The sequence below is a fragment of the Nyctereutes procyonoides genome, unplaced genomic scaffold (genome assembly GCF_905146905.1).
Source record: "Nyctereutes procyonoides isolate TBG_1078 unplaced genomic scaffold, NYPRO_anot_genome, whole genome shotgun sequence".
In the NCBI taxonomy this organism is placed as follows: Eukaryota; Metazoa; Chordata; class Mammalia; order Carnivora; family Canidae; genus Nyctereutes; species Nyctereutes procyonoides.
The window spans coordinates 4,078,095-4,090,981 of NW_026575117.1; the positions used below are offsets into that span (position 1 = coordinate 4,078,095).

General features: G+C 41.9%; 1 protein-coding gene across 4 annotated transcripts in view; it reads left to right on the top strand.

Annotated features, from left to right (window-relative positions):
* DDR2 (discoidin domain receptor tyrosine kinase 2) overlaps positions 1–12,887 on the top strand; it is a 152,298-nt gene that overhangs the window by 119,505 nt on the left and 19,906 nt on the right. For all 4 annotated transcript variants that reach the window (XM_055333989.1, XM_055333988.1, XM_055333987.1 and 1 more), the window contains 4 exons: positions 1,107–1,290; positions 4,852–5,095; positions 11,514–11,576; positions 12,352–12,482. In XM_055333989.1, the coding sequence (XP_055189964.1) occupies positions 1,107–1,290; positions 4,852–5,095; positions 11,514–11,576; positions 12,352–12,482 (622 nt within the window). The remainder of the gene's footprint in view (positions 1–1,106; positions 1,291–4,851; positions 5,096–11,513; positions 11,577–12,351; positions 12,483–12,887) is intronic.

The window sequence follows — 12,887 nt, forward strand, 5'->3', positions numbered from 1 at the left end:
ACAAATAAATAAAAAAATGTATCTGTAAGGCTGGCATAATCACGCAATTATTTTTTGTGAATTCACAACTTTTATGTAACCTAAAGGGGCACATGTATTTTTGCTTGAGGGTGAGTATCCCAATATTTTCATTTGGGAGACTCCTGACTATCATTTAGAGCTTGAAATGCAGAGTTTGAGGAGAGAGGAGTCCCAGTTGATGAGTTCTTGCTCTGTCCTTCCATAAAAAGAAGGTAAAATAAAAAGAGAAAGCCAATAAGAAATAGCCAAATTAACATAAATACACAATTGTCCTATATACTAATCAAGCAAGGCCTTACAATCAGAAATGGAAAGCCCGCCAAGCTAGGAAGCAAGACTAAATCCAATGCCTGAGACCCTCATGTAATTCATGCATTTTATTTCATGACTCCAGTATTCTGCAAATTTAATTAAAATTAGAAATAAATTAGTATTTAAATTTGGCATTGATTACTTTCCCCCCTTTAGTTTGGGATCAAATTGGGTGGTTGGATGTGGGGTAGAGGAGGGCATGACTGGCTTCTCTGGAATTGATTCACTGAAAAATGACAACATTAAGTCAAAGAAGAGTCAGAAAAATTTCCAACAAGCTCTGGGACTATTTATTGAGTGATAGTCAAGTGCTACCATATACTGTAGTGTTCATTGTATGCATTCATCCATCCATTCATTCATTTACTCATTAATAGATTAATTAATCAAATGAATTTGATAACATTGAATTATTATTGAAAAGCATATTATATTCAGTTTCCAAGAATAGGTAAGGATACAACAGATTATAGAAAGCTTTTTTTTATAACCTGATAAAATATTGTTCAAAAGCTTTGCTGCTGAAGGAGTAAGCAATTAAGTATTTTGTAAAATTCATTTGTATGAAATTCTTTGTTCTCCATTGAGAATAAAGGATAAATGGATAAATACTATAAAATATACTGGATTTTTCCTAATCCTTCAACCTTCAAGATAATCAACTCTTACAAAACCCTGGGGTGAAGAAGCTGGGTATAAAAGCTCTTCCTCGAATGTGCAATTAATTCTAGATTTCTCTCTCCCTTTCCCTTCTTTTCCCTTGGCCTGAGCAGCATGACTGAAGGGTTGGGCCAGCTGACAGATGGCGTGTCTGGCCTGGATGACTTCACTCAGACTCACGAATACCACGTGTGGCCGGGCTATGACTACGTGGGCTGGAGGAATGAAAGTGCCCCCAGTGGTTACATCGAGATCATGTTTGAATTTGACCGCATCAGGAATTTCACAACCATGAAGGTCAGTGGAGTTAGGTGTAGTGGAACGTGTCCAAGGAATCCAAAATGATGGTGTAGTGAAAAGGCACACTAGAAAGAACCCTGGGTGGTGCCAGCAGAACTGGATTCAAATTGGTATTCTGCTACTAATGAGCCACATGTGTTTCCAAGTCACTTCATCTCTTGGCTTCTTGCTTCCTTTGTAAATAAGGGGGTTAGACTAGGTCACTGTTTCTCAATGTTTTCTGTTGTTCCAACATCAGAGCCTACATACCATTAGGCACAGTGGGTCTAGAGCTCACAGGACTTTTTAAGGCCCCTGGAAATGTTTTAACTTTAACTTCTTTTAATGTCAGTGGGGGAAAAGAACTTTTAGGCTCAAAAATTATTTTCATCTGTTTAACAACACAATTTTAAAATATAATTTTATTTTTTTTTAGTGGAGGGAGGGGCTCACAAGAGCAAAAGTAACAAGAGCCCATGGAAATCATTTTATGGCCCTGCCCCATGTGCCCCAGGGACAAGACATACTTTTATCAATAAGGCTGGCTTGTTGCAACTCTAATTCTAAATGGAAGACATGAATATTTTGTATTTTGTCTTTGGAATAACTTTCCACCCCTACCCTGTCTCTTTAACCCCTACAGCACTGAGAAATCATAATAGAAGGCTCTGTACTCTTCTGTTTCCAGAGTTCTTTGTTCCCTTATCTGTTGCAACAGCACATCTCTCTGGTCATCCTACTAGATTTTGAGCTCCCCCAAACTGAACTCTAAGCTTGAGGAAAACTGGGGCTTAAAAGTACAGAGTCCTTTTGTTGAATGTAAGGGAGACCCCTGAAGTTTTTGTGGTTCACATATAATTTTTACTGGTTTGTTGAGGAGCATAAGAGGACTCTAATAAGAGGCCCAAGAAAGTGGACAAGTGCATTTGACCTCACACATGGATCCTCATTTATCTGTCAGTTTCTCTATTAATAGTTAATATCATTATAATAATATTATATAAATATTATAATATTATAATAATATTATTTCCCTATTAATAGTTGAGTACAGAATATTAATGGCCAACAACCTGGTGTTGCTGCCTCTATTTCAATCCCCTTGGGATGATTTGCAGTTCAGTGTTGGGAGAGGCACTACCTATTTGCAAAAGGAGGTATGTAGGATGAGTTGAAGATCTAGCAGAAGGAAATCTGTGTTATCATTAAGGGTCCCTAGTGAATCAAAATTTGTTATTCTTGGCACAAACCTGGAGTCAAAGAGGAAATCCACGTCTATTATATCACCCTCGCATGTTAATGTGGTAATATCTCCTAACTGGACTAATAGCTATCAGTTAAATGAACAAATATTTAAGATGAGAGCAGAAGGATAAACACATGCCCATCTACTTGTATATTGTTCAAGGCTGGCTCCTTGGCAGGTGTAAAACATAAGTACGTGCAGTTGTGTGTAACACACTCTTCTTCACAAGGTTTTCTGGAGGGAGGAAGAGAATATGCATAGTGGCAAAAATATGTACCTCCAGGGAAAATTTATTTGTTTTGCTGAATAATGAGATAGCCACATGCACCTATGAACATGTCTATTGATTCACAGAAATATACCATTGGGATAACTTTTAGTCTCACAAATAATAAAATGTATGTTAAACTCTCCACAAAATTGTACTATTTAGTCAATAGACTTACATCTTCCTGAGCCCCCCATAGCTCCGGTTTAATTAGTTTATCACAGGTCAGAATTATTCAAAAGCATAATCTACAGTAAGCAGGTGCCAGAAACTTCGAAGAAGCTATCTCAGGCTCAGGCCTCTCGAGGCCAAACAGGTCTCTAGCATATTTTAATTTTTCTGAGACAAATAAAATGTAAAAGATGACTTTTGGGTCACTAACATCTTTTAGAGAGTAGTTATTGGTTTCTAGGCAAATTATTGCCATTCCCCTCAGTTCTTAAATATAGTCAAAATAGCCTACTGAAGTATATTCATGTACTTTTAAAATGTTTTGCATTTATTAAATAAATATGTAAGCCCAGAGGGGAATGAAATTCTATACTATTTATTTGCATTCCAGGAGAATTCCCAAAACATCTGGAGGAGAGATTATTACCTCCCCCACAGGCTACCTATCCAACACTTTGCAGATTTAAAAAAAAAAAATCTGAAAAATCTAGTGAAGCTGTAGATGGTATTTTTTGGATTTTTTTCTAGCCTTGCTCCATTGACTTGTGCTCAATAAACTGGAACAGTTAACTCATCCCAAAGAAAGAAGGTACTAACAGATGTTTTCACCATTAAAACGTTTACAGGAAAATCCAAATGGAGAAGTTAAAGCAACTTGCTCCATTTCTGTGTGGCATGGTATTGGCAAGAGCACTGGACTAGGAGTCTAGAGTTCTAGACTCCATCCTGTTATTGACTGCTCATTTCTCTGCTCATTTCTTCAACCATAAAATTGCTGCAATCATTGCTGCTGCTTCTTCATTTAAAAATAAATTCTGAATGGTAGTCCTCCTGTATTTCCCATCCAGAGAGCAGAGGAGGGTACCAAAGACAGTCAGAGGGCTACAACTCAGGCCCTAAGCAAGACATTAAAATGCAAATAGCAAATATATTCCCAGAATGGCAAAGATGCTTTTCCAACCTGTGCAGTCTTTTAGTTCAGAGGATAGAGATCCGCAAAGCTCCATTTTCCACGTACGACTAAGCCAGAGGAAATGTCAGTGAACTACCACGAGGGACCTGACCTAGTTACAAATATGCATATTCCATTTCTGAGGGATGTTAAATGCAGCAAGGTGCTCCAGAGGAACTGTTGTGGGATCTTTGTTTCCGATGACCCTTTTAAAAGCCATACAAATATCCTGGTGAAAGAGTCATGGCAGCAGGCAAGAGGATGCAAGCTACTTTCTGAAAGACCTTCTTTTCTCATCTCAGAAAATATCCTTGGGGAAGATTTCAGGCCCACATCAGAATGGCTTCACCTTAACTGAACTTAAATGAAGATAGTGTGTCTCTGGCTGAAAAATGCCAATAGGTGGCCCTTGAAATGATATTCCTAAAGAGAAAGATGAAATTGTTTTGGAAAGTGTACTGTTTCAGATTTCTCAGCTAACCCTGTTGGAAGGAGTGGACTGGCTTTAGAATGCACGTAGGAGGGAGCAGGAGAGAGGACTCCCCCTTACCTCAGTTCAGAACAGCCTGCTTCTGGGTGCATGGCAAGCCTGTTGGAGAGGGTTAGAGACCTGGGAGTGTTAAGGGCAAGGAAGGCCCCGAAAGGATGCTGGTCCAGCCCTCATTTAACATAGGAGGTGACAGGAAATGAGGTGGCCCAGGGCTTACAGGTGTAGACAGGTGACCAGGGGAGCCACCTCGGTTCTGGAGGGCCAGACCAATGTATCCCTGCCACCCTTCAAGTTCTTGGAAGAGCATGTCTGAAAGACTACAGAGCAACTTCTCACCAAGGGCGGTGCTCAGATAAATAGGCAGGTCTAGGACGTCAGGGGTTAGGTTGCACTGCGTCCCTGTGCCACTTACTGCTGTCAGCCTGTCACTCGCATGCCTCTTTCTCTGTCAGGTCCATTGCAACAACATGTTTGCTAAAGGTGTGAAGATTTTTAAGGAGGTGCAGTGCTACTTCCGCTCTGAGGCCAACGAGTGGGAACCTAACGCCGTGTCCTTCCCCCTCGTCCTGGACGATGTCAACCCCAGTGCCCGCTTCGTCACGGTGCCCCTCCACCACCGCATGGCCAGTGCCATCAAGTGCCAATACCATTTTGCGGACACCTGGATGATGTTCAGTGAAATCACCTTCCAATCAGGTTGGGAGCTGAGGGGGCCTCCTGTGGACACGGGGGGAACAGGAGGAAGGGGCAGGCTGGAGCTGGTCACTGGTGGGTCTCTAAGGAAAAGGGTTGCACGGTGGCTTCTCGCAAATGCGTAAAGGAATCTTCCATAAGACTAGAATACTTACTGGAATACATATTTTTGTAAAAGGCACATAAATAAAGGACTAAAACACGAGAATACAAAGAGCTAAAGCAATATAAATGAAGCCAGTTAAGGGGAAGCACACTATTAAAATATTTAAGTGAAAATTTCTAAATAGGAGCACCTCGTTGGCTCTTTGGTTGAGCGTCTGCCTTTGGATCAGGTCAGTGATCCTGGGGTCCTGGGATTGAGTCCCACATTGGGCTCCCTGCAGGGAGCCTGCTTCTCCCTCTGCCTGTGTCTCTGCCTCTCTCTGTGTGTCTCTTATGAATAAATAAAATCTTAAGAAAAAATTCTAAATACACAAAAGTAAAGACCCCTCATCACTCACTGCCTTACTAACCACTGGTTTTGCCAATCTTGTTTTATCCATTTCTCCCTTTTCACTGTAGCATTTTAAATAAATTTGAGACATTATTTGATTTCATTACTAAAAATGTGAGACCACATCTAAGAAAATAGCATTATCTTTATAAACATCGTGCCTCATACGCATAAAGCATTATGGCATCTAACAACATTTGTTAATAAGTAATTCTTTAACATTAACTGATAGGTTGTCCACATTCAGGTATCCCTGATTGTCTAATAGTACTACTACAGTTGGCTTGATCAAATTCAGATCCAAATAAGGTCCTCTTGGGAGATTTCCTTTATGATATTCCTAAGTGTCTCTCTTAATATAAAACAGTCCTTTTAAAAAAAATCCATTCTGGTTTGGCTGATTGCTTTCTGTGATGCCATTTTTTAGAGCATATATCTTTTGTCATTTCTGTAGACTCGTGGTTATATCTACAGGCTGATTTGATTCAAGTTCAATATTTATTTTTGTCAAGAATTTTCATAGATAGTGCTGTGTCCTTTATGTTGAACCTCATCATGAGGATGTAATGCTAGATTCTCTCACCTTAAGTAATGCTAAGATTGATTTCTGGGCTCAAGTTATCTCCACTGGTGACCACTGTTTGAATTATTTATTTCATTAGGGATTGTTAAATGGTGATTTTCTAGTTTTTGTATTCCTTCTGCATTTATTAGCTCAATTTCTTCTGACTAGTAGAACTGTTCCTCATGCACTTGCTTACCCTGAGATATGGTTCACATTGAAAGGGCAGGAAACATGATTAATTTTTTCTCTTCATCAATTTTCAGAGTTGATGCCCTAGCAACCTTCAATAATGTTTTGGTTTTTAATATCATCATGCATTCATTGCTTTTTTAATAATTTCAGTATGTTTAATCAGTTGTAATTATTCTTTCTGATGCTCAAATTGTCTTCCATTTGACCAGAGCATATATCTTTAGGCTGGCTCTGTGTTCTTTGTATCTGGACTTATAAGACTTTGATAAATATCTTATTTTCTGGAAGAACAAAATTATGCAAGCTCTTTTTAAACATTGGTGTTCCAGATATGGAGCCAACCATTTCCTTAAGCAGTCCTCGTTCCTTTTATTGGAGAATGGTGCTTAGAGACCACAAACCGAGTAGTAGGGATTGTGCTGAATCTTGCAAAATTAAAAGGCATTTAGGGCATTGTCTATACCACCACCATTGAGATGAGGTACAAAACCCACACATTGATTTTTCTAAAGATGCTCAAAAAATAAAAAAACTGATACCAACAATTAGCAGTCAGGAGAGAGGTCAGTAGAGAATGGGTTCATAACAGTGTCAAAAGAGTGAGCCTTGCACTGGACTGGTAGAAAAGTTTAGGTGAAAAATAAATAACAGAAGAGAGGAAGAGAGACCAATGTGAAGATAAAGTAGAAGACCCCATGCTTTCTGATTTAACTTTTATTTCTTTTTTTTTTTAATAAATTAATTTTTATTGGTGTTCAATTTACCAACATACAGAATAACACCCAGTGCTCATCCCGTCAAGTGTACCCCTCAGTGCCCGTCACCCATTCACCCCCACCCCCCGCCCTCCTCCCCCTCCACCACCCCTAGTTCATTTCCCAGAGTTAGAAGTCTTTATGTTCTGTCTCCCTTTCTGATATTTCTCACACATTTCTTCTCCCTTCCCTTATATTCCCTTTCACTATTATTCATATTCCCCAAATGAATGAAAACATACGCTGTTTGTCCTTCTCCGGTTACTGTGGCCAAGTTCAAAAAGGGTGTTGCCTGAGTTCTTCTCTGGGATTTTGATGGAATCTTGTCTCACATTTAGATCTTTCATCTATTTTGAGTTTATCTTTGTGTATGGTGCAAGAGAGTGGTCCAGTTTCATTCTTCTGCATGTGGATGTCCAATTTTCCCAGCACCATTTATTGAAGAGACTGTCTTTCTTCCAGTGGATCGTCTTTCCTCCTTTATCGTATATTAGTTGAGCATAAAGTTCAGGGTCCACTTCTGGGTTCTCTGTTCTGTTCCATTGATCTATGTGTCTGTTTTTGTGCCAGTACCACACTGTCTTGATGAACACAGCTTTGTAGTACAACCTGAAATCTGGCATTGTGATGCCCCCAGATATGGTTTTCTTTTTTTAAAATTCCCCTGGCTGTTTGGGGTCTTTTCTGATTCCACACAAATCTTAAAATAATTTGTTCTAAGTCTCTGAAGAAAGTCCATGGTATTTTGATAGGGATTGCATTATACGTGTAAATTGCCCTGGGTAACATTGACATTTTCACAATATTAATTCTGCCAATCCATGAGCATGGAATATTTTTCCATCTCTTTGTGTCTTCCTCAATTTCTTTCAGAAGTGTTCTGTAGTTTTTAGGGTATATTTTGAGAACCATTTGAATGGTAAATGGTTCTCCAACCTTTTATTTTCAGGTTGTAGGTGTCCTTCTGTCTAAAATGAGTCTCTTGTAGACAGCAAATAGATGGGTCCTGTTTTTTTATCCAGTCTGAAACTCTGCGCCTTTTGATGGGGTCATTAAGCCCATTCACGTTCAGAGTTACTTGAACTTCTTCTTAAAGGGGAGTTTTAAGAGTCCCCCTTAAAATTTCTTGCAGAGCTGGTTTGGAGGTCACATATTCTTTCAGTTCCTGCCTGTCTTGGAAGCTCTTTATCTCTCCTTCCATTTTGAATGAGAGCCTTGCTGGATAAAGTATTCTTGGTTGCATGTTCTTCTCATTTAGGACCCTGAATATATCCTGCCAGCGCTTTCTGGCCTGCCAGGTCTCTGTGGAGAGGTCTGCTGTTACCCTAATATTCCTCCCCATGAAAGTCAGGGACTTCTTGTCTCTTGCTGCTTTAAGGATCTTCTCTTTATCTTTGGAATTTGCAAGCTTCACTATTAGATGTCGAGGTGTTGAACGGTTTTTATTGATTTTAGGGGGGGGATCTCTCTATTTCCTGGATCTGAATGCCTGTTTCCCTTCCCAGATTGGGAAAGTTTTCAGCTAGGATTTGTTCAAATACATATTCTGGCCCTCTGTCCCTTTCGGCGCCCTCGGGAACCCCAATTAAACGTAGGTTTTTCTTCCTCAGACTGTCATTTATTTGCCTTAATCTGTCTTCATGGTCCCTTAATTGATTGTCTCTTTTTTCCTCAGTTTCCCTCTTTGCCATTAACTTGTCTTCTATGTCACTCACTCGTTCTTCCACCTCGTTAACCCTCGTCGTTAGGACTTCTAGTTTGGATTGCATCTCATTCAATTGATTTTTAATTTCTGCCTGATTGGATCTAAATTCTGCAGTCATGAAGTCTCGTGAGGCCTTAATGCTTTTTTCTAGAGCCACCAGTAGCTGTAGAATAGTGCTTCTGAATTGGCTTTCTGACATTGAAGTGTAATCCAGATTTTGTAACTCTGTGGGAGAGAGGGCTGTTTCTGATTCTTTCTTTTGAGGTGAGGTTTTCCTTCTAGTCATTTTGCTCAGTGCAGAGTGGCCAAAAACAAGTTGTATTGGAACACGGGGAGTATCACTGGTCCGTCCAGCTGGTCTTCTGGGGGAGGGGCCTGCTGTGCTGATTTTCAGGTGTTAGCACTTGGGGGAGCTGCTCTGCCCCTGCCTGCTGCCGGGCTCAGCGGGGGTTGTTTACCCTGTGGGGCCCCAGGAGGAACAGTCGCAGTTGCTATGGCAACTCTGGAAGCCTGGATTCAGCCTCCGCAGGAACTACGGGGCGGGCTCGGGCTCTCGGTTCTCCGTCTGCAGGGCCTGGAGGCTCCGGGGCGGGGCCGCTGATCTGCTCAGCTCGGGGCAGGAGCGTCCTCGCTGTCCTGGGCCCTCCCGGCCTCTGCCTGTCCCGGGGGAGGCCGGATCCTGGGCTGTGTCCCGGCGCCCTGTGCTCCGGGGCCTGCGCTGTTGGATTCGCGCTCCCGCCCCGCAGCCCCCTCCGCGGAGCCGCCGCCCGAGCCCCTCCGAGCTGCTCCGGGTCCCGCCGTGCGCGCTGCAGCCCTTAGGGAGCTCGGCGCACTCTCCCGGGGCGCAGGTGTCTGTTAGTGTCCCCGGGAGCCCGAGGGCATCCCCGCCCTCCTGGGTCCTGCTCCAACTCCCTGCGAGCCCCTTTCCGCCCGCCCGGGAAGGTTGGTGCAGCTCCTGCTCCTCCGGGACGGGGCTCTCCTGTCCTGGGGACACTCGCCCCGGCCTCAGCCCGGCTCCTCGCGGGGCCCCTCCCCCTCGGAGGCCTTTTGTTCCTTTATTTCTTTTTCCCCGTCTTCCTACCTTGATAGAAGCGCGGACTCTTCTCACTGCAGCATTCCAGCTGGTCTCTCTTTACATCTCAGGCCGAATTCGTAGATTTTCAGGATGGTTTGAAGGTTATCTAGGTAATTTGGTGGGGACAGGCGATTTGGGGACCCTGCTCTTCCGCCATCTTGCCCCTCCCTCTAACTTTTATTTCTTAACATTTTTTGTTTATTTATTTTAAGATTTTAAAATTTTATATATTTATTTATTTATTTGAGAAAGAGAGAGAGAGAGAGAGAGAGAGAGAGAGAGAGAGAGCAGGAGGATGAGTAGAGGGAGAGGGACAAACAGGCTCCATGCTGAGTGCAGAGCCCAACATGGGACTCCACCCCATGACTGAGGATCTCATGACTGAGATCATGACTTGAGCCAAAATCAAGAGTCGGACCCTTAACTGACTGAGCCACCCAGGCACCCCTGATTTAAAATTTAAGAATAAATAGATTGATGATTTTGCATTAAGTATTTACTAAGAGCAGAAATTTAGAGCAGTCCGGGTGGCTCAGCAGTTTAGCACTGCCTTCATCCTAGGGTGTGGTCCTGGGGACCCAGGATTGAATCCCACGTCAGGCTCCCTGCATGGAATGGAGCCTGCTTCTCCCTCTGCCTGTGTCTGTGCATCTTTCTCTGTCTCTCATGAATAAATAAATTAAATCTTAAAAAAAAAGAACAGAAGTTTAGATGTTTAAAAACAGTGTCATTACATTGTGTTAACAATGAGACCATAGATTCTCATCCATCCTCAGGGATTCTATTCTCTTGGCAGAGTAATTAGTCCACTTACCTTGTTATACCCAATTGCAGCAACGGGCTAGTTTTTGACTACTGGGATCTCTTGAGTTTTATAATCCAATGTCATGATAACATTCATTTCCATTGGAGCTTGAGGACCCAATGCAGAAAAGTATATGTAGATGCCAGATACCTCCCAATTTGCATAATAATGCTAAGAAGAAGAAAAATTAGGACTTATGGAGAGCATGCGGGTTGAAGGGAATTGCATATTCTAATTCTTGACTTCCTTCCTTAGACAAATCAGAGGGGAAAATGAGTTGCCAACATCAGTCTAGCAAATACACTCTGGGGGGCTAGTTTTAGAAGCTTATACATCACAGTAAGGGAGACTCCGGTATCAATAATTTACCTATAAGGATGAGGTTTGATTATAAATTAAAGGGCTAGGTCAATGAGCATAGTGAAAATAACTTAATTTCCTTGGAGAGCCGCTTAGCGCTATGTCTGTTCCATGACCACTTACCCATCATGTTCTCTCTACATTTTGCTGAATTTGGGTCTGACTTCCTATGCATGCTTTATGATAATGTGTGGTCACAGCCCTCTGAGCCACTGTTTCGTAAACTTCTTTGTACCATGACACCTAGTATCGTTTAAACAGACATTTTCCAAAACAAGAGTTGCTCTTACTGTCCAGATTAATGATGATTTTTTAAAATTTAGAATATTATATGAGTTCCTTTTTAAGAAAGGCTGATGACAACTCACTAAATTGATTTCACAATGTGCTAGGTCACAATCTGCCTCCAGAAAAACCACTACTTAGCTGTCTCCTCCCCAGCTCTGACTCACACTTATTTTGTAACAGACGCTGCAATGTATAACAACTCTGGAGCCCTGCCCACCTCACCTGTGGCACCCACAACCTATGGTATGTGTGATTTCTAGTTATAAAAGTTAAAATTGAAGGGGGCTTCTAAAAGATGAAGAAGGGTAGAGATTTGCAAGGGCCTGACTGTCTGCATAGGAGGCTTTCTACCAGGTGGCTTTGGATGAAGGGTAGTTCTGGAAAGATAGAATCCAAAGTAAAGGATCCAAACTCACTCTCCTCACTAGTTCATTTTATTCTTCAGTTAAAGCAGAGTCTGGAGTTGTTCCAATTGCTTCATGAAAGTTTGGGTATCTCAGAACAAAAACAAGGAAAGGGACATTTCTATGGGATCTCAATGGATGGAAGTCCATTAAACAAGATGATAGTCTCTCTAATTGGAGATACATGCAAAAATGTATCCAGTGCTTTAGATGATCACTGGTAATATGAACCGGCAATCTGGGAAACACATATGATCAAGTGTCTCCAAGGGGGACTCTTCACCTATTTTTCATGAGGTATGACTGTGGGCCAGTAGACCTAGGCTGTGGTAATAAAGGAACAAAATTTGAGGATGAATTGAAAACTTCTCCATTATCCAGTCTGATACATGAGGAGGAGGCGGAGGCTACGGCCCCAAGGAGGAGGACTGTACGTTGGAGGAGCAAAGTCATACAAGACTAGCAAGACTGAAACTAAGCAGAAGTGTTAGGGTGGCATCTTGTAGAATTATCCTGAAGGAAAAAGTTCTACCTCTGTCCCTGGTCCAGTCTCTCATGATTTTCCTTGCCCCATGAGATGGTGATGTTCTCCATCTCTCTCTTCTTGGTCACAGATCCAATGCTTAAAGTCGATGACAGCAACACCCGGATCCTGATTGGCTGCTTGGTGGCCATCATCTTCATTCTCCTGGCCATCATTGTCATCATCCTCTGGAGGCAATTCTGGCAGAAAATGCTGGAGAAGGTAAGGAAGTGCAGAACAGTCATGGGATAAGAACCTGTGCTACACGTACCTAAGCCACTGTCACCCCAGGAGAAAAAGGCAAACTATAAGAACTTGTAAATGCTTAGAGCATTAACTGAGGCCACTAAGAAGCCTGGGATTGGAGAAGCTTGTTGCTGAAGGGAGTCAGAAAAGAATAAGCTAAGTCCATTTTCTCCTGTTTGAAACGAGGATTTTGGAGCCTCCCTAGGAAACTCTTCCTAATACATTGAATGTCAACTCAAACATCTTCCTTGAAGGTTTTGATTCACTGGGTTTGGGGAGAGTGCAGACATCTGCGTTTTTTAAAAAAATTAACAGATGTACAATTGGTACCTAGCTAAAATTTCTGATAATGCTGTTCCTTCTCTTCTGTTACTGTTTACA